General features: G+C 40.8%; 1 protein-coding gene across 1 annotated transcript in view; it reads left to right on the top strand.

Annotated features, from left to right (window-relative positions):
• Window positions 1-1,423: 1,423 nt before the first annotated feature.
• PHIP (pleckstrin homology domain interacting protein) overlaps window positions 1,424-22,207 on the top strand; it is a 103,335-nt gene continuing 82,551 nt past the window's right edge. The window contains exons 1-3 of the mRNA XM_035320635.1: window positions 1,424-1,570; window positions 1,673-1,771; window positions 13,108-13,268. Coding sequence (XP_035176526.1) covers window positions 13,185-13,268 — 84 coding nt within the window. The 5' untranslated portion in view covers window positions 1,424-1,570; window positions 1,673-1,771; window positions 13,108-13,184. The remainder of the gene's footprint in view (window positions 1,571-1,672; window positions 1,772-13,107; window positions 13,269-22,207) is intronic.

A 22,207-nucleotide genomic window follows, 5' to 3' on the forward strand; every position in this document is an offset into this window, starting at 1 on the left:
AGAGTACCAGAAGAGAAAACTTTTCTTCCTTCGCTGGAAGGCTGGGTGGCGGGAATTACCGGTGTAAGCAGGGCTTTTCCAGAGCCTGTTTCAGACACCAGCAGCCTTTACGTTCGCAGACTGTTGGAATACATGAAGCAATTACAGCGTGTCAGCAAGAGAGGCGCACGTCTGATGAAGAATGAGGTGTATTCCTATTAATTGGCTGTATACAGAAGCATTGGTCTGCCTAAAATGTCAGTCACGGCCTTTTGTGGTTGCAGAGCAGCAAACCATCACAAGCTTGTACTGCAATACTTTTTTTTTTTTTTTTTTTTTTTCTGCAAAGTAACTGTAAACCTGTGAAGACATATTTCAGGCTGGATGAGGGCTTACGCTACTACATGCCAACTGCTGGACCAGGACTGAAGAAGACTGAATTTCTATTCTACCTCTTAGTTTTAAATATTCTCTGCTATGTTTTAAGCTGACAATAACTTATGCGTTTTAAAAATCCTTTTTCTTAACAGAAAGCTTTGTGTTAATGGGATTTTACTGTTGTCATATATATATTTCAAAGCTTTTATGTAAAGATATATAAGATGATGTTATACAAGGTGATCTTTTGATCTATAATTATAGTAGTTCAAAAGAATGAACTGGTTTTGTCTGGGCTGCCGTTAATTGTGGTTTGACGTTGTTATAATCATGTGGTGAGAAGGTCCGTTGTGGATAATAGGAGCGTGCTTTGGTACCCTGCAGCTGAAAACTGAGCAGTGACAGAAAGAGGCCGTGTTTGTAGTCTAATACAAAACAGTATTTTAGTACAAAACTGGTATACGTGTATACCAGTTTTAAAGTTCTGTTACTTAAGTCAACATCTTGTTTTATGTGCTTTAGATGTAAAAATAATAATAAAAATATAAAATCCAGTTGTGGAGCTTCAACAAGGTCTTGTGAACTTAGACAAGTTGTAGCAGAATGCTTTTGTGTCAGGTGTCCCTCTTTTTACAAAGCTATGTTACGTAGTATATTTGAATCTTCCAGTAACTCTGTAAATATTGCTGTCCTTAGAATCCTTGTCTCATTCTTCTGTTACAGTAATTGAAATCGACCAGACAGATAATTAAATGTAATATTGAATGTTCTTTGCATTTTTCACTGTTACAAAGCAGCTTATTAGTCTTTGACCAACTGTGCTTTAAAGTCTCAGTAGTAGATACCAACGGTTCTCTGTACAAGTAGCGTGCTCTGAATAGAAGAAATTAATTGGGACCAGCTGGAATGAGTTATTGTACTGAAAGGTCATTATGTTTTTATCTTTCATATACTTTAATTTTCTTTAGGATTCGTGTAATGATCTGAGCAGAGAAGTGTGGTAATTTGTCAAAAATATTATGTTCTTTCTTATCAAATGTTTTGTTTACTCTTTCATAATAGGTGAAATATTACAGACACTTGGCACCTGATCACTTGCTTCAAATATGTCATCGACTAGGACCTCTTCTAGAGCAAGAAATTCCCCAAAGTGTCCCTGGAGTGCAGACGCTATTAGGAGCTGGCAGACAGTCTTTGCTTCGTACAAACAAAAGTATGAAAATTGTGTGAGAGTTTTGAGAGTTCTTTATATTTCATGCCTCTTCTGCCTCTTTGTGCAAGGAAAAACACCTGTTGTGTAATTCTTTTAAAACAGGTTGCAAGCATGTTGTATGGAAGGGGTCCGCCCTTGCTGCGTTACACTGTGGGAGGCCTCCGGAGTCACCTGTAAACTATGGCAGCCCACCTAGCATAGGTAAGTCAATTTTATTACAGCATTGCCCTTGTACTACCTGGCTGCCAGAGTAATTGATTACAGTAATGATGACAGCTGGGTAGTAGTTCTGTTTGTTTGGCTGTTTGTGTCATGTGTCTTGCATTGACTATTACTTTTTATTAAGATGTCATAACTGGCCACATTTTCCACTTTGTATGTGGAAAAAAACAGACACTGTAAATTCATGCACCAGTTCTGCTCTGAAGTTAGTTATTTTTGTCTTTGAAGCATGCAACTGTATAAATTACACTTCAGCAGTGAATATATACAAATAAAACTGATTTATTAAAGATGTAATAATGCTGTCAGTAGATGAATAATTCATACGCTGGACCAACTTAAAACCAGAGTGACATTGTCTGCACCCATTGTTGGACAGAATAAGTCACATAGACTGGTGATGGTTTTCTTTGGAAAAAATTAAGTGTCCTGTAGAAGTGATTCTCTCTGGTCTTTGGTCTATGCGGTCATTTTGTAGCTCTGCTTTAGTTTGCTGTGTTACATCAGGAAGCATGTGCTATCTGTCCTGCTGAGAAACTGGAGGCTAGTGTGTATATATCCTGTGAGTGTGTGTGTGTGTGTGTATATATATATACACTTACATAATTAATACATATTTATCTGTTATTTTTAAACTCTTGTATCTTTTTCACTAAAAAATGTTCTATTAGCTTCCAACCTTTTAACAAGAAGATGCGTTTTCTTGTTCGTATTTGCTAAGAGAATCAAGTTGTAGAGTTTTAGGAGATCCTTTAAGGAGCATCCTTTTCCTCTTGTTGTGAATGGGAAAATGTGCAAAATCACTTGTCTTTTCATCTTTTTCTGCTGATGGGGGGAGGTTAAGGCCAGATTACCAGCATGGATTATACCAAGGCGGTAGTTGCAGGTGCAAGTGCAGTGTTGGATGAGGTTGGAAGGAGGGTAGATTCCCAGTTTTTAATTAGCTTGTTCACATTTGCTCAGCCCCTGATCATTTTGTCTCCATTGTGGGCCCTTAGAGTTGGCTTCTTTCAGAGGTGTCTCTTTGCACCTTTTCAAGGACATTTTGTAGCTTTCAGTGATTAATGACTTGTTTCTCCTTAGTTTGCACCCCTATTCTTGTCTCCCGTGTAAGTAAAGTTTGATGAAATTTAGCGAACAACTAGCACAGGGTGCCATCCTTTTTACTTAGGATGAGTGATCGAAGATAAATTGAGTATCTTTTTAAGGTGTTATTTTGATCTATAATCTATTCTCTGATAAAAGTATTTGTAGGAAGAAAATCTGAAAATATGATGTATATTAATACTAGTATTTCTCCATAGTTTAGTCAGGGGGTGGCCTGATTTTTCATCCGTACATATGTGCATGAATATTCAGAAAAGCATATTCAAAAATTCTTACAAGTCTTCAGAGTATATCAAGCATCTAATTGCTTCTAAAAGAAACAGGACAGTAGTTAGTCAAAGGTAGGCCTCAAATAAGCTAATTTACACCTCCTTTCCTGAAAGCTATTTAAGCACCTGTTTAGTCACTGTAAAGTATAAACACCATGTGGCTGTTAGAGGAGGAAAAAAAATTCCCAGAAGCTTTCTCTACATTTCATGGGCAACAGCAACGATATACTGACATTTGTAATTTATTTATTTTTTAATTGCAAAGCAAGGACATAAATGTTTAATCCAGAATTCCTATTGGGCACGGAGGCTCTTTTTAACACCAGGGAGTGAGAGAACAAGTTGAGATGCCTTGAGGACTAAGTAATGGTGCAGCAGCAGGTTTCTGGATCAAATCAAACAGTTCATTGCTTAAGCAGTCTTCAGTTTTGTGCTTCTATGATGCAATGTATCACTGGTGAAAGATGGGCTGGTGTGAAGACCATGGTTTCTTTCTTGGCAAAAAAGAGAACTGAAGATACATTGTGTGAGCTACTAAGTAGCAATGTACAAATATATAGCTACGTTAACATAACATAACAGATATATGTTAAATATAATATATTTTAATATATAAATAAAATTGAGAATGCTCAGCTGGGGTTCTCTAGATTATTCCTAGTGTTCTAGGAATCTCCAAGTCAAATCTTAAAGTGTACACCATCACGCTTTACCCAGAGGATTACGGTTCTGTCTTAAGCTGAAGCAGAGGCCTGCTACAGCTAAGAAGCTTTGAAGTTGAGCACTGCCAACTCTGACTTGGTCAGATGGCGAAGTATTTGGTCTTCTAGTAGCTCTTTTATTTTAAGGCACAAGTCGCATACTTCCCGTGATACTTTTGTAGGTGCTTGGGATATAGGGAAAGAACATGGCATTGCTGGGCTTTCAGCGCTTCCTCAGCTAGTGTGCGTATTGTTCCGAGGCAGTTCGCTGAAACCCTCCTGTAGTACCTACTTTCATTCAGTAGGTTTTTGTTTGCAGATGTTATTATTGGTATTAATTTAAAGAATAGTTCCTATGTTGTGCTCCAGATGTGGAGGAAGAAGTGCTTGTGGACGAGTATTTCCCTTTCTGAGTGGCTGTGTGCTGCTGTGAACGTTGTAAACTTAGAAAATCTTGGGCTGGATGAGCAGCCTTATCTGCAAGGTGTCTGGAGGACAGAGCTGTCTAATAGCTTAGATTTCCTTAGTAGTGGTTGTCTTAACTTTTTCAATACTTGGCGATGTGTTTTAAAACATATTTGAAACTAGAGCAGCAGCATAAGCAGACTGTTCTACTTGGTACTTTGGCTTTATCCACGGTACATATTTTTTTTAAGGGGAAAAGACCAGTGCATGAAGTCTGTCAGCTAGATAGCAAAGAAACTTGTAGTTGCAACTGTAGAGAAGTTAACTGTTAGGAGAAATAACTTCCAGCCTATTTATAGGAAGAACAAGTCGGGCTTACTAAGTAAATGTTATTTTTATTGAACCTTTTGCAGAGCTCTGAATATTTGCAAAATTATAGTTATTTCAACATACCACGTTTTTCATGACCAATAATTTCCTTTTCCGAATGTTGAGATAAGTGCTGGTAACTGCATGTTTTCAACTGTGAAGTGTATTTGGATTTTTTGGATGTCTGGTTCAGACCTGTGTGTTAAAGCATTTGTGTTTGGTTTATCCTGTTCTAGTCTGATCTTTTGAATGAAATTGGGAACTGGAATGACACTTTTATAAATAACATTAGATACTAGATTCCATTTTCTTACATAGCTAACCCACTTTCCACTAGTAGAGCTGTATTTTACATATTTGTGCAACAAAACGTTTGGAAACTCATGTTCTCAGGGCTGTACGTATTTCACATGGAGAGCCTGCTAATGGTTGAGGAATGGGAAGAAGTATTTTTATGTTGTGCAAGCTTTTTCCCTCGTTTACGTTTTTTTCTAAGCATATTTGTGCGTTTCCTAGTTTGATGGACCGATGTAATTACGATGCTGAAAGGATATTCTTTAGTTTAAAAATTCCACACGCATTGTGCCAGCTGCATTGTAAGTAACTTCTATACACAGTTAAAATACATCTGTACAAATACGTGCTTCAGCAGAAAACTATAAAGTATCTGTAGAATATGATAAAGAGAAACAAAACTTGAGTAATAAATAATGTTTTTCCAGTTGATATTGTTTGTGCAACATAAGCACTAAGTTAATTAAGAACACAAAGAGCTATGTCATATGTTCTTTTGTATTGTTAAAGATCCCTGCAGGAACAGAAATGGAACTCTTTCAGTAATTTTCAGGAACTGCTGAAAAAGCACAGAACCAAAGCTTAAAGCTGTGAGTTCAAAGCTCTTGGGGAAGCTGGTCATTCATGTGTGAAGAGCTGAATGAGACTGGCTGCTCGTTCCCTGATAATGAAGAATGTTTTTCTTGATTGATGAATATATCTGCCTTTGAGAAATACTATTTCATTGTCTTGCTGAATAGTCTGCTTCAAGAAAAGTTCTGAGAGTTTTTCTATTTTTCTCTCAGTTTCTGTATTAAATGATCCTGCTGTTCCGGCTGTAAACAGAACATGATGTTCTGCAAGTGGTGTAGATGTTTGTTTTTAGAAATGTAGTAAATACTTTAGGCCTAAAAGCTAACTTAAGAGTACTTAGCATAATATACTTCTGTTACAGTAAAAACAAACAAAACCAAAATAAACTAACCCAAAAGACCAGCTTTAGGTTTTGAATATTAGCGATGCAATATGTTTAAATTATCTGTGTAAACTAACATTGTTACATGTGTTTATTCAAGTCTAAACTGAATTACACTGAAATAAATACCTTCTTGTTATGCAAGAAGAAATGTTACAGAAGTCCTAAGGTCCTAATACTTTGAGTGAGATACGTAATGAATAAATAATATACTGGGTGTAAGCAGGGTTATATTGAAGTTAGGGAAGAGTCTGGAAATGCTTGGGATTGCACAGCTTTCATTTGTTGTTGTGTGCTACTTTGCAAGTGTCTTGCCTCCCATTTCTCTAAATTGGTAAGGGTTTTGGCACCTGCTTTCACTGAGCAAGTAAATTTTATATGTAAAGTTTGGGGTGTATATAGACCTTACATAAACTCAGATATGCTCCTGTGAGAAGTCAGTTTGCCTTTACCTTGCCCTGAGACAAGTTCTGTCTCAATCAGTTGCTAGCTTTATCTCACTTTAGGTGGGTGATGAAAATTGCCTGTAAGCCAGAAGATGTGGAGTACTGCACAGAGCTTGGAAGTCGAACAGAGAAATGGTGGGAAGGTAGAAGTCAGTTCAAGCTGCTTTTTTGATCTTGGACATCTTGACAGAAGGGGTGGAGGAGGGAAGAAAACCTGAGTGTGTGACACATTTAATGTTATTAGCTTAGACAGTGACAGGAGGAGTCTGGCAGTCCTGTTGTTTTAAACAACTGTAAATGCCTTGGTATTCACTAGAGGTGTGCCTAGGCTCTCAAGCTATGCAACTCGTTTCGTTATGGCTAAGAGTTGTCAATAAAATGTGTTTCTCAAGTGTTCTTCAAGATTTGCTTTGAACCTGGTTCCATTTTTGTGTGAATCGAAGGGGAACAGAGTTGGTTTCTGTTCTTCAGAATAGAACTTCAATTAAACACAACTCCAGAAGGGAAGAAAATGAAAAATAAACCAAAAAGACTTCTGTATGTTTTTTTTGTTTGTTTGTTTGTTTTTTTTTGATGTAAGGTAAAGCATGTTTCTCTCCCCCATCTTTAAAGGCATATTTCATGTTCAGGGATAAGACCATGTAAATAAGGTGATAAAGCTGGTCACTTGGATTAAAAAACAAAATAAAATAAAAAAAGCCAAGGGAAAGAAAATCAGCATAGCTAATACTGCACTGTCTTTCAGACACCAAAATTTATCTTTACAGATTGCTGTATTTCTCTGAGCTGCTTGTTCTATTTTGGGTACACAGTGAGTTAGAGACGTTCTAAAACTTTGAAGTCATTCAGGTTGGTGCCTGCCGCGTGCTTTTTGAGTGGGAGAAAGCCTGATACAATCTTTCACAAATTCTATTGAAAACTCCTACCAATTTACATTCAGCAGCTTTATGTATGTTAAATTTTAAATTGTTCTGAGGGAAAGCAAAAAAATTAAGGTGATCTTGACTCTGAGATGTGGTTTTCAGATTAACGTCGTTAGTAGCAATGAATCATAACAGTAGAAGTTAAATTTTAAAAATTCCATTTTACTAAGTTGTCTAAAGAGCCCAAGTCTCTGTTGTTCAGTATATTTTTCTAAGTGACCTTTAAAAATAAATAAATTTATTTAAGTGTTTGCTTTGGGTAAAGAATCCCATGTTTCTCACCCCCCTCATCTGCAACTCCCCCCACGCTTGTTTTTTTATTTTTATTTTTATTTTTTATTTAATCCAGCAAAGGGCCATAATAACTTGTAGTTAACCTTGCCTTCAAAGGGGAGGCTGAACCTGGTGACTTCCTGAGGTTGGAGTGGACTTGTAGCGTTCTGCGACTCTGCAGTAATAAAAGTACAAGCTCTTCTGGCATTGAATCTGTTGAAGGGTGTGAAGGAACGAACACAAAAAGGGCTTTTACAGGTGTAGCATTATCAGGAGGAGAGGAGTAGGGCCTTCTGCTGACTGGGGTCAGGATCAGAGACCTCGGGCTGTTCAGCCTGGAGAAGAGGAGGCTCAGGGTATCTCGTCACTGTGTATAAATACCTGAAGGGTAGGTGCAAGGAGAACGGAGCCAGGCTCTTTGCAGTGGTGCCCAGTGCCAGGACAAGAGGCAATGAATGGGCATAGACTGGAACACAGGAGGCTCCCTCTGAACATCAGAAACCTTCTTTACTGTGTTGGTGGCTGAACAGAGTTGCCCATTGAATTTCTGGAGGCTCCCTCCTTGGAGATCTTCAAATGCCACCTGGACATGGTCCTAGGCAACCTGCACTGGGTGGACCAGCTTAAGCCAGGGGCTTGGAGCAGATGACCTCCAGAGCGCCCTGCCAACCCCAGCCCTTCTGGGATTTGGTACAAACAAAAGTGCTCGGCTCAAAGAATTGATGGGCAAAAGGGTTCACTGATGGTGCACACCAGGGGCTAATACTAGGGCTTGTACTGTTTAACATCTTCAGTGGTGACTTGGATGGTAGAACACCAGGTGTGCAGGCAGTGCAGAACTAGGGGTGGTGGTTGATACATCAAAGGGACCGTGCTGCCATTCAGAGGGCCAGTAATGGGCTGAAGAAATGGATGAGCAGGTTGTGGGGGTTTCTCTATGCTTGACAGCCTAGCTCCACCACACCTGCTGTCTCACTCTCCCTCCTCAAAGGAAAAGGGGGAGAAAATAGGATGAGAAGGGCTCAAGGGTTGAGATAAAGACAGGGATATGACTCAACAATTATCGTCACGGATAAAAACAGACTCAGCAGAGGGAGATTAATATAAGTTATTGCCTATCACTAGCAGACTAGAGCAGTAAAAAACTAAAAACAAACTAAAACAACCTTCTCCCCCATTCACCCTCTTCCACCTCCTCCCCGCGAAACAGTGCCGGGGAAGGGGGAATGAGGGTTGTGGTCAGCCTACAGCACTTCATCTCTGCCACTCCTTCACGGTCACTCTCTGCCCCTGCTCCCCATGGGGTCCCTCCCACAGGATGCCGTCCTTCTCCAGCTGAGCCTGCGGGGGCAGCAGCTCTTCAAGACCTGCTCCCACACGGCTCCGTACCATGGGGTCCATCCCCCAGGAGCAAACTGCTCCAGCACGGGTCCCCCATGGGTGGCAGCTCCACCCAGACCCCTGCTCCTGCGTGGGCTCCTCTCCACGGGCTGCAGCTCTGGCCTGGGGCCTGCTCCTGCGAGGGCTCTCCATGGGCCGCCGCTTCCTCCAGGCCACATCCACCTGCTCCACCAGGATGGAGTTGTCACGCAGCACTTTTTTTTTTTCCCCTTCCTTCAGTCTATTCTCCCATTGGCCCACCCAGCATCGCTCCCTGGCTTGTCTCTGGCCGGTGGTGGGTACCTGTGGAGCCAGCTGGAGCTGGCTCTGATCTGACATGGGGCAGCTGCTGGGCTCTACTCATGGAGGTTCCACAAAGGGAAGTGCAGAAGTCCTGCCCACGGGAAGGAATGTCTCCGTGCACAATTACACAACAGGGACTTAATGAGCTGTGTGTACTGATGTTCAGCATGTCAGATATGAGTCCCCAGTGTACCCTTGCATAAAGAAAAGTGGCATCTTGTGCTGTTGGAGGTAGTGCATTGCTGTTAGGCTGAGGGTGTTACTTTCCCTCTAGTCAGCGCAGCTGAGACCCCACCTGCAGTGCTGGGTCCAGCTCTGGGCTCCTCAGCACAAGAAAGTCATGGACATGGTGGAGTGAGTCTAGCAAAGGACTTGGAAGATGGTGAAAAGCTTGAGGCGTCTGTCATACAACGAGAAGCCAAGAGGGCTGGGATTTATTAGCCTTGAAGAGAAAGCTTAAGGAGATCTTGGGAAGGGGTATAAATACCTAATTTGCAGGTTGTGATGAGATGGAGACAGACTGTTCTCATTGGTCCGTTGTGGTAGGACAAGAAGCAATGGAAACAAGCCAAAGTATAGGAATTTCTTCTGAAACATTGGAAAGTGCCTTTTTACTGTGGGTGGTCAAAACATTGGCATGGGCTGTCCAGAGAGGTTGTGAAGTCTCCATCCTTGGTGATACTGAAAACCTAACTAGACACAAAGATAATTTTAATTCCCTTAGCTGACCAGGCATTGGGTTGTAGCTTTTTCTGTGCAGTGTCCATTTCACAGGGATGTTCTAGTAAGGAATGAGCAATCTGTTGTGTAGCTTTCTTCTTCCTTGCATCCAACCCTTCTTTCTTTTCTTGGTTGCCTCGCGGTAGGACCCAACCGGTGCACTCTAACCAGCCTTGGATAAAGTTCCTTGCTTGCTAGGTACTGTTTGTGGCTCCCCCGCAGCTGTTTAACTGCTTATATCTTACCACTCTTCCGTGATTGAATCAACACCTTTGCTTATGCTGACCCAATTGTGTGAGGCCAGGCAGAACCTAAGTAAAGGCTCAAAACTGCTAACAGGGATTAAACAAGAGAGTTGCAGGAGTAACTCCTGTACAAGAGTTCCTAAAATCACTTTTTTTCCCCCAAATACGGTTAAAATCAAACTAAAATAGCTTAAAGACCACAGAAGGCCTGAAAGGTATTGAGGCCAGATACAGGTATCTGTCATGATGAAACATAAGACCTAAGCAATTGGTAATCTTTCTCAGCTTGGTTCACACCAGAAAAAATCAGTTTTATTGTTCTGTTGCACAAGATGCAGCTATTTTTAATTTTTACCTGTACTCCGAAGGGTAAAAAAAAAAAAGTACTTCCTTTGTTAACGAGGTATGCACTGGAGTTGTAAATGTTGGAATAAAACGTGGGAACACCTCAGTTAGAAATCAAGCTGGATCTCTTGGCAAAGGGAACGAGATTAAATATAATTATAGTTAAATGGGAGGCTGTTTTGAAGAACAATGATGGATGTGAGCATTTAGTTTTTAAAAAAAATGTTGGAGGAGTCTTCTGAAAAATACAGTCTTTTAATGGACGGTGTCCAAACCTATTGGAAGTTGTCTTTTTTTTTTTCTTCTAAAAAGCAGGATCTTGGTTAAAATTTTTCCTCCCCATTGTCCAAAGGTTCATAATGCTACTTTTTGCCTTATAAAACCATTTTTTAATTCCCTTAAATTTATTTTTAAATGGTAATGAGATTTTTGTGTGGTTTTTATCACTTTTTCGAAGCCAATGAGTAAGCTCCCAGTTTTCTCGTTTCCACTGTCGCTGTGTTGGTTCTGTTTTGTGCCGTTGGTTGATTGTTGCTAAACAAGGGACACTTGAATTCCCCAGAGATATATGAACCAGTAGCAATTTGCCGATCACCACTTGACATCAGCAAGAATATCAGCAGAAGTAGTGGCTTAGGCAATGTTAAATCACTAGTGGAGACTTAAATTAAAAAAATAAAAGTCAAAATTTGTCTGCGTATTAAAAGTTAAATGCTTATATGAAGTCGTTGGTTGCTTTCTCCTAAAGAGTCTGCTTACTTCTAAACTTACTGACAGAACATCTCAGCATATTAACTTTTAGTTTAGCTTTTTTCTTTTATGTGAGCTATGGATTCATTTTTATATAATTTGCTAGAAGCTGATTTCCAAGCAACCTACTTACATTAAGAGCAAACAAAAAGGTAACTTCTGAATAGGTTGAGATTGTGTAAGATCACTTTATTGTTGTGGCAAATACTTCTCTTACTCTATTTTATTGTGTGTGGTTGGTGTTTTATTTTTTTCTTTTTACCATGGGATGATGTGTCAGAAGCAGAAACGATTTATCTTGTGACTGAACTAATCTGGGTTTCCTGCTGTTCTAAAGTAGACTGTCTGTTGGCAAGGAAAAGCTTTGTCATAAAGCAAATGCAGCTGCATCTTTTTCTTGTGTAGGGGGAGGGTGAAGAGGATATTGCAGAGCCTTAAGGCAGTAGCAGCCCAGCGAGTTAGTTCCTCACCCCACAGCTAAGGATCCTGTTCCTTCACAAAGCCTCTTGAACTGGGAAGACTTCCTTGAATCCCTGGGCTACGTATGAAGGAACTGAAATGTTTCAGGGCTGTTCTCATGGCCTGAAGCCAGTGGGCTTGGCAGTTGTCCATACCGCTAAGTGCTTTTGCTCCCATGCAGAGTAGCTACTATCCAGTTTGCATAATGAATGAAGTTTGACCTGTGCTGACTCATGAACCACTGTCTAGTTGGCCTGGGCCAAAACCGTGCAGTGCAAGAGGCTTGTAGCTCTTCACAGCTGATGCTAGTCAGTGAGCGTCATTGCACGCCTAACCCCGTGCCCTGGTCCCCTTTAGTCCACTAGCGCACACTGCCCTGGTGAAGTGTAAAGAACAACTAACCAGGGGAGTGATGAGAGTAGAAACTATCTGTCTTGACAGTGATGGATCTTGTTTTTCATGTGTAGCGCAGTGGATATTGCTGGGCATTTATTATTATTATTATTTTACTTTTCACATATTTGGAAGCAGGATATATTTGCAAATTTTATTACAGTTTTGTGGAATATAAAATATATTGCCACTGTTTCTTTGCTCTTAATAACAGCATGGGGAACTGTTTGACTGATGTGTATCCATGCATGCAAGCGCTACACTTTGTTGCTTTATCATTGCATGAGTAGCAGTTTAAAATTAATAACTCTGACCTTTATTTTCTTTCCATTTTGTTAGAACAAAGTAGATTCTAGCTTCTGGACTTTTTTAGCTTATAAACTTGGAAAAAAAAATCCTAAACCCTTTAAACAAAATTCTGTTCGTCAAAATCAGGGTTAGCTAAATTTGTGTTTGTTTTCTTTTGGTTTTGTTTGTTTGTTTTTGGCCATAGTAGGCAGTAGTATTCTTCAAAACAAGAACTGATTTTATCTTGCAAAAGGAGGATAAGTGTTTGATTGTGCAGGTGTCTAAAAACAGGTTGCCCTGGAGAAGATTTGAATGTTTTCTGGCCTGCAGTTAATAGCTATGGGGAAGCTTCTATGTATCTTAAATTTGAGGTGGTTTACCCCTCCATGGGAGCTGTCTTGGTCCTCCTGAATTTGTCACGCTAGGTATGAAGCAAGAAGCGTACATTTAGGCACTTTAAAATGGAAGTTTGTTCTCTGCCTTGCACTTTCCTACTTTTTTGCATTTTTGTATCATAGGCTACTTTTATATTAATTTTTCCCTTATTAAGGTAAAATGAGAGAATGACTGTAGTAAAGTGTTCATATGAGAAGTGGTCCAATGCTGAAATGAACTTTCACTTCTGGAGCAGTGTTGTAGTTTATGAACACAATGTAAATGTTGTTTATTTTCTCTTTTCCCATTCGGTAGTGGATACCTTGTTTTCAAGAAAACTAAATGGAAAATACAGACTTGAACGCCTTGTTCCAACTGCAGTCTATCAACATATGAAGATGCATAAACGAATTTTAGGACACTTATCTTCTGTATACTGTGTAACTTTTGATCGGACTGGCAGGAGAATATTTACTGTAAGTACAAATTTTTTATTACATATTTTTTTTGAAGTACAGTTAGTATGTCATTTAACTGTTCCCAAAACCTAAATGTACTGATGTTGCATATTAAGAGCTGATGAATGCTTTACTGCTGTTATTCTTGGATGCTTAATACCCATGTTGGTTTGCATGTTAAAATAGTTTCAGCATACTAATGTATTGGGTTTACATAGCAAGGTCTTAGTAGCGGAGAGCTGCAGGCGTGGTCTCTATGAGGAGCACCCAGCAGTTGTCCCATGTCAGATCAGAGCCAGCTCCAGCCAGTCCAAAGGGACCTGCTGCTGGCCAGAGCTGAGCCAAGGAGCGATGCTGGGTGGGCCTCTGGGAGAGCAAATTTAAAGAAGGGAGGGGAAAAAAAAACACACTCGTGTGTGACAGCAGCTGGGAGAGAGGAGTGAGAAAATGTGAGAGAAGCAGCCCTGTAGACAACAGGGTCAGTTCAGCAGGAGGTGCTCCAGGCAGGCAGCAGCAGTTCCCCTGCGGCCTGTGGAGAGGCCCCTGGTGGAGCAGGCTGTCCCCCTGCAGCCCATGGGTCCCACATGGAGCAGATCTCCACGCTGCAGCCCGTGGAGGAGCCCCCGGTGGAGCAGGTGGATTTGGCCTGGAGGAGGAGAGCCCCTGCAGGAGCAGGCCCCGGGCCAGAGCTGCCACCCGTGGGGGACCTGTGCTGGAGCAGTTTGCTCCTGGGGGATGGACCCCGTGCTGGACAGAGCCATGTGGGAGCAGTTCTTGGAGAACTGTTGCCTGTGGTCAGCCCCCGCAGGCTCAGTTGGGGAAGGACGGCATCCCATGGGAGGGACCCCACGGGGAGCAGGGGCAGAGAGGGACTGAGAAGGAGCAGCGGCGATGAAGCATCAGGGACTGACCGCAGTCCTCGTTCCCCTGCGCAGCTCTGGGAAAGGAGGTGGAAGAGGGTGGATTAGTTTGTTTTTAGTTTCTCACTGCTCTAATCTGCTAGTGATAGGCAATAATTTATATTAATCTCCCTATGCTGAGTCTTGTTTTTTTTTCCCCCCCCTTCCTTTGAGAAGGGGGAGTGAGACAGCAGTTGTGCTGGAGCTCAGCTGGGTAAAACCACCACAACTAAACATGACGGTGACTGCTGATCCATGCAGTTCAGTCAGAAAACAGGTGATTTTCAGTAAAATTACCATGCGTAGGCTTGTATTCTCTGGGAAGAAACATAGCAAAAGAGTGGGCCACCACCACCAAATTTTAGAAGTTAGGGAGGACAATCAATATGTAATTAAAAACTGTTTAGACTTTTTTCTGTATTTTTTTTTTTTAAATTTAAAGCATGACTGTTAAGTTTAACAGTCTGGTGATGTACGTAACATTTGTATAGCATGTTGGTGGAAGCTATAAGCCTGAAAATTAGCATAGCGCATTTCAACAGATGTTGGTTCACAAGGAACTGTAATCCATGAGATACCAGAAACTATTTTTAGTGCCAGTATTCTCAGTATTTTTAGCTGCTTTCATTTAGTTGTTTTGCTGTTTTTTTGTTGTTGTTGTTTTGTTTTGTTTTGTTTTTTGTTCTGTTTGTTTAAAAAATAAGGAGGACGTCTGAAATCAGTACTGAAAGTGCATTTTTCCCAAATAAATAGGACTTACAAAAACAGATAGGTGCTGGTATAATTTGGATTCCTCAGCAATAGTCAATTTTAATGAAGCAAAGGATCATATAAATGCATACCTTGTGTCAGTGTGGGCCACTTGAGCTGCATTTATTGCCTTCCCACAAGTACTGGATACTTCTGATGCCTTTGTGGATTCAGGAGCTTGATTGTGTCCTTTTGAAGCTCGTGACAGATAACTCTGACAATGCAGATGAAAGTACGGTTCAGTTCTACGATACATATTGCAGTTATAACTGCTCAAATGATTTCAGCACAGCCGCAAATATAACTTGCCCTTTCGCCCACATACATTTTACTTCCTGGCTTGGAAGGATGCGTGGTTATAGGGACTGGGGCACTTAGAGAGTTATGAACAGACTTTTCTTTATTTGTTCACTTGTTCACAGTAGAGATTGTCTTCATATTTCTTTAGCTTTCATTGACAGGCTAAGTCCCTCAACAGTCATAGGCATTAAATTCTTACCATCTCCTCTAGTTTGTTCGTGATTAACCTGTCAGGAAAAGGGTCTCTCTGATGTTGTGGGCTTATTTTCTACGTGACAAGGTAGAACGGGTTAGGGATTTTGTGTGCAAGTATAAAAATCCCCTGCGCTCATCCTGCTCACCTCTAAATAAAAACTTCTTCAAGGAAGCACCAACAGAAGTGCATGAAAGTCCTAGTTAAGTCTTAGGAGTCTTCATTTTTCTAAATCCCATGTTCCTAAATTCTGTCAGCTTTGAGGGATGTCTGGTGGGAGGTGTCCCTCCCTATGGCAGGGTGGTTGGAATTAGATGATCTTTAAGGTCCCTTCCAACCCAACCCATTCTGTGCTTCTGTGGGTTTACTAAACTTCCCCCGAGTGCACCTGTAAGGAAGAGTAGAGTTGCATATTCCCTTGTGCTCTGCAGTGTGACTTATAAGTGGCTATAGAGGGACAATTCTCTGTACTATAAGAACAATTTATTTCCAAAATAAAAGTGGAAGACCCTGGAATAAAATGGAGGGGAGCAATACTGCATCTGCAACCCCAGAGCTTTGCCAGCACTCCTTTGCTGAGAGATAAACCGATGTCCCGGTATAATTGCTGGTATAATTGCCTGAAAAAAGTCACAAGTTCACATCATGATTATTTCAATACAGTGTCGAATAAACTGTCTGTAGAATGTAATTGTAGCTGGTGAATTTTTGTTTGGGGGGCTGGGGCAGAACTTCATACCTCAACATTCTCATGTAAAGCCTGTGGGTGTTGTGTAGATGTTTAAGCGGTTGGTGACAAATGGAAAACCAAAGTGTTTTATTCTGCATTCAGTGAAATACAAGTTGCAGTTGCTGGTGTGATGTAGTCAGTGGATAATCAGTGACGAACTGTCTTCTTCTAGTTGCATCTTTATGATGAAATGGGGACAAGTCTTTTCAGTCTAGACCACTGCTGTTTCTTAAGTCTCCAGTGTAGTCAGTAGAACTGGGAATTTATAATCAGAAGGAAGGCAGACTTAATTCTAGACATGTGTTATCAGCATATAAATTTATATATATCAATAGGGGATCATTCTTGCTCTGGTTTTACTCTAACCTAGAGCATTTAGTGTGACATTAGCTAGACAAAAGAGGTTGGTTTAGATTTATAATTGGGTGTAGAAGATGCATCATAACTATTTTCCTTCTGACCTCTGAAGGATTGAAAGCCTCTAAATTCAAGTTCTGTTTATGTGCTGCTTCAAATTAAAAGAAAGAAGCCATCTCAGCACATTTTCGAGTCATGCTGTTCTGAGAGATGTTATCTTTGCTAGGAAGAAGGTGCTCTTAGTTTGCCTGGAGGCATTGAAAATAGGACTTTATGCAGTTTTCCTACTAGCTAGTAGGTCATGCAATGACTGGTTCTGTTTACATTCCTTTAAAGATTTCACAAGAGATTTCTGAAGATCAGCCTCTTAGCAGTTTTTTTTGTTTGTTTGTTTGTTTTGTTTTTTGTTTGTTTTGTTTTTGTTTATTTGTTTGTTTCTGAATATACAAAAATATTCCTAACATACAAAGTGGGATGTCTTGGTAATTTCTATTTTTAAATTAACCACAATGAAGACAACCTCTTCCCTTGCAAAGACACAACTGAAAGAACTACCAGCTGTCAGTGAAGAAAACCTAATTATTTCTGAGACTCTGTATTTTGGATCTTTTGAAAAGCATGACTTGCAGAACCCACACTGGGTTGTAGGGACAGGCATTTCTTCTTCTGGTTCTTGTACTCCTTCATCCTTCTTTGCAGTCAGAAGTTTCATCACCTTTATCTCCCTATCGCCTCCAAGATACTCTTTCTAGGGAATAATAAACAAGGGTGTGTAATAATCCATGGTTGGAAACTTTATACAGCCTGATTTGTTGCAATTTTGGCAGTTTGACTGCAGCCCACAAGTTTGTGTAATGGTCGGAAAGCGATGAACCAGTTTTGCTCCATACCTTGGTAAGGCTGTCATCACTTCTCTGCTGGTGCTGAACTTGTTCTAGGATTCACTTTAGACAAATGCTTTTAATAGGTGCATGATGCGTAGTAGTTGCAGACAAAACCTTGGAAACGTGAGCTACAGAGTAAACCAATGCCCTTGCTGGTAGAACTGCAGCAGTATTTGAAGAGTTGTGAATTGTCCCATTCAGTTCAGGCAGAATTTCATGGATTTATTTGAGATCTAATATTACTGTTTGGCCAAGATGCTACCGAATTTACTACTTTAGACATTTTTCTTGCTTTCTTGCTTGCTGAGACTTTCTAACAGTTTAATTTTCCTCCACAATGGAGAGGTATAACACATGCCTCTATAACCATCCTATAGCTATATAGGCTATACTATATATAGGGAGAAGCCAAGTCTTCTGCTTTCCTTAGTTCGTTGTGGTTAAATCGACCTCTGAGGTCTCTCCAGCTGTCAGTAGTTCCTAGAACTAGCTGCTTTTTTTTTTTTTTCCTTTTGTTGCTGACTCTTTTACATCTTTAAGTTATCTGTGCACAGATTGCTCTCCATCAATTACATTCTGCAAGCAGCTTTTTAGGGGTCTTGTAATACAAGGTTTAGTTTATTGGGTGTCTTTCATTTATTTACTTACTTGCTTGGAACAATCTGTTCATCCAGTAGAATGGCTGCAAGCTGTAAGTGAGTAGCTTATTCATAATGTTGATCCTTACAATGTGAAAATTGCAGAAGCATGTTTTATGTAACATATACTGTGCTGAAGAATACTTTATGTGCTGCTTGAAGAAAAACGGGGTAGTGGTTTGAGACTTCTAGACTGTGATGCAAGTAATTAATGTTAATGGCTTGTCTCTGTTCTTGTGCATTTATTGCTTTGTGTAAGAGATCAATCCACATGTGAACGATTTCCATCCCCACCCTCCTAGAGTGCTGTAGAAGGTCTAGGTTTCCCATTCTCTTACACTCTCAGGTCTCTGTTTCGAGGGGTGAGGGTATTTTTTGTCACCATGAGTTTCACCCACCCACCCACCCTAGCCCTTTATGTCTCCTCTGTTGATTTTTTTTGGTGGTGACTGCGCTTCCCTCAAGAATATGCAGACTTCTTCGTTCTTGAGATCTTACTCAATGAAAGCAGTAGAACAGAGTGAACTCATAACGCATTTCAGATCATCTTTGCATTAAGTAGGTAACGTTTTTTGGCCAAATTTTAGTTAAACATTTGCAGACCCAGAGGGCTAGCAGAAAAAAATACTTGAAATAAAAAAGTGGCTAAAGTATGTTTCACTATCTCTGTTAAGTGTTCGTGACATTTGCAAAACTTTGACTAATCAGTAATTGAAAGGAACAATGTAAATGTTTGAAGAACACAAAACTTGAAGATATTAGTGCATTAATGACTCCAAATTTTTCAGGCGTGGGAATTTTAAATAAATGAGCTTGATGTAGAGTTTGAAGCTTTTTACGTTTTAGGTACAGAAGTGCAAATGTGAATCTAGGAAAACGGGAGCGGTTATGGAACCTTATTAATTGAGTAGTATTGGAAAAAAAACACCTATTTGCTTTACAGACAGATTATATGTTTGTTTTAAGGAAACAGAGGGATTAAAACAATCTGCTTAAAGCTTTACAGGCAGAGCTTAAAGGAAAACATGGTGCCCTTTTTAACTGTTTATAAAGCTTTAAACAGCAAGTTTGCTAGTTCTGTTGTAATCCCCCGTTAACTTGTTCATTGGAACTGATTTAAAAATGTGAATTACTGAGCTTGTTTCCCAACTTTATTGTTGATCTTGTTTCTTTTTTCATTATTTTTTGTTCTCTTTAGCATCTCAGCAACTTAAAGGGAATAAATCAGGTGATAAATGAAATTAGCCTGAATCAAGGTATTCAGGATGAGTGAGATTTGGAGCCTTTTCAAAAGTGTTAAATGCTCACAACTATAAATGCAGTTAAGCAACTACAAATGAAATTAAGAGACACCTGAATCTTCTTCCTTCTTGCAGAAGTTCTGAGCACCTTCCTGGGGGATCCCAAATTCTATCTGTAAACTGAAAACTTCCTGAAAATGATTTACTTTCTTTCCATACAGGTATTTGAGCCAAACTCAGTGTAGCAATAAAGGGATAAACAGAATATCTTCTTACTAGAACAACTTTATTAGGGGTTTTGGTAACGCCTAACTATCTCAAGAATACTTTGAATTCACAAGGCTTGGCTTTCTGAGAGGTAAACTTTTCAAAGTTACCGAGCTTCAAGAAGGAATTGAACACAGGTTGTTACGGTGTACAGTATGCAGGCAGATGGGGGATGGAGACACTGGCCCCAGATTTTGTGTCTGGCCTTGTTCTCTGCCTCAACTGCAGGGCCTTTGGTCTGCTCCCTTGTCTAAGCCAACATTTTTCTCATAAAAGACCCAGTGAGATGAACCCTAGCATTTGGGAGGAGGGGATTAATGTGATATCAATGTTTCCTTTGCATAGGATTCACTACTGCATGTCCCTTGTACCTAGAGTTGCACTCTTCTGCCCCTCTTGTGTCCTTAGAACAGATTTCTCGGAAAGCAGTATCTCATTGCATAAGGCTCTTCCTGTGAACCAGGGGGCAGAAGCTGTTTTTAGATTAAGGGAGCAGTTATCAGAAGCATGTTTCTGTATACCATCTTCTTTCTGAGGAAGGTGGGAAGAACAGTGAGTGGTCAATGAATATACAGACTGTGCTTTTAGAAATCTGGGCTCTTGTGGTTGTGTTCCTCTGTCTTTGAGTTGGAGTTTGCATATATTTTCACTGTTGGTAGTACAGAGCAGTAACTGGCATGATTTCCACATGGGTCTTAGTAATTCTTTGTTATGGAGGGCAGAGATTCAGGAAGTAAGATTACGTTCATAAATCCTGGACTCCAGCTGGGAATTCCTAAAGACTGCCTTGTGAAGGCGGCAGAAATTAGCAGTTGAGATGTCATACCTGTTCTTACAGCAATGTGAATGTGCCCTTTGCACATCTCCTTCGTGTGGTCTGGAATGCCATAGGTATCCTTGGAGACTGGGAAGAAAGCCAACTACAAGAAAAATATGTGCATTCAGCTTTTCTTGGAGTACGGTGGTTTTTGGTATCTCTGAAGCTGCAGTGACTGTCAGCCAAATAGTTGTTGCTAAAGGATAAAATGCCCAAATCCTGAGGATGAATTATGGCACTTTCTCACTTACTTTGGGAGCAGCAGGCCAAAACTATCAGCACATCTAACTATTTAAAGTGATACAGTTTTGTCAGGTTTCCAGCAGCTTCATTCATTCTGTTATTTGGGTTACTAGGGAAAGCACAGGAAGCATGAATCTCTTAAGGACAATATGTAAGGTCATTTTACGACTTAGGGATTGCTATAAATCTTGTGATCTGCATGATCAAGGAGTAATGGCTTTAACAAAGAGTAATGGTTTTAAACTAAAAGAGGGTAGACTTAGAATTACGTATAAGGAATACTTTGCTCAGGGATGGTGATGGCACAGGCTGCCCAGAGAAGCTGTGGATGCCCCCATCCCTGGAGGTGTTCAAGGCCAGGCTGGATGGGGCTTTGGGCAACCTGGTCTGGTGGGAGGTGTCTCTGCCCATGGCAGGAGGTTGGGACTGAATGGGCTCTAAGGCCCCCTCCAACCCAAACTGTTCTGTGATCTCTAGTTACCACAAAAACAATTGCTTCCTTGCAAATGAAATCATGTTTTCACTACTGAAACACGCGAAGAGAGGTTGAGTTATCAAAGTCGAGCAGTAAGCTTCATCCCTTCATACCTATCACATTCTGGCAAAGAAGGAATAAAACACTTATCACAAGCCAGGAAAGAGAGGGGGGGAGAGCACAGAAAGCCAGGAGCAATGGATTGTTGCTGACATTCTTCGAAAACAGAGGATAGCATGCTTTATGGGTTCCTGAGAGGATGTCTCCTTTTGTTATGTGATGAATAGGAGAGGTCTTGGTCTCAAGCTGAATCTGTGTAACTTGAGCAGGAAAACAGAAGTGCAGGATTCCTTTCTGGTGGAGAGAGAGCATTTGGAGTTGGTTGCAATTATTTTGAAGCCCTGAGACTTTTATTTGTGGTAGAATGGAGATTGCCATCAAAGCAAGCCCGTGAGGTAGGGGGACTGGTGCTGCTGGGTCTGATCATACAAACAAGAACTGCCTGGGGATGTGAAGGTCAGGGGCAGTCTTGTCTGCAGTGACCATCAGATGATTTTGTGATTCTGCAAAGAAGGGAGCAAGGCAAAAAGCAGGCTCACAACCCTGGACTTCAGAAGAGCAGATTTGGGCCTGTCCAGGGACCTACGTCAAAGAGTCCTGTGGGCTGTGGTTCTGGAGAGCTGGTTGATTTTTAAGGATCATTCCTTCCAAACTTGGCAGTAGTCTGTCCTGATGTGCAAGAAGATAAATGGAGGTGGCAGGAGGCCTGCATAGCTGAGCAAGGAGCTCCTGACAAAATTCAAACATAAAAAGGAAAGGTACAAGAGGCAGAAGTGGGGACAGGTGGCTTGGGAGGAGTGCAGAGCCACCCTCTGACCACTGAGGGATGGAGTTAGGAAAGCCGGAGACAGACAGGAGCTGAATCTGGCAAGGGATGCTGTTGTGGTTTAACCCAGCAGGCAGCTAGGCACCACACAGCTGTCTGCTCGCTCTCCCCCGGTGGGAACTGAGAAAGGTAAAAACTTGTGGGTTGTGGGAGAGACAGTTTAATAGGACAGAAAAGGAAGGGAAAATAATAATAGTAATAAAAAAGCATATGCAAAACAAATAATGCGCAACACAATTGATCACCACTCACTGACCAATGCCCAGCCTGTCCCCAG

The sequence above is a fragment of the Oxyura jamaicensis genome, chromosome 3, assembly GCF_011077185.1.
Source record: "Oxyura jamaicensis isolate SHBP4307 breed ruddy duck chromosome 3, BPBGC_Ojam_1.0, whole genome shotgun sequence".
NCBI classification, from domain to species: Eukaryota; Metazoa; Chordata; class Aves; order Anseriformes; family Anatidae; genus Oxyura; species Oxyura jamaicensis.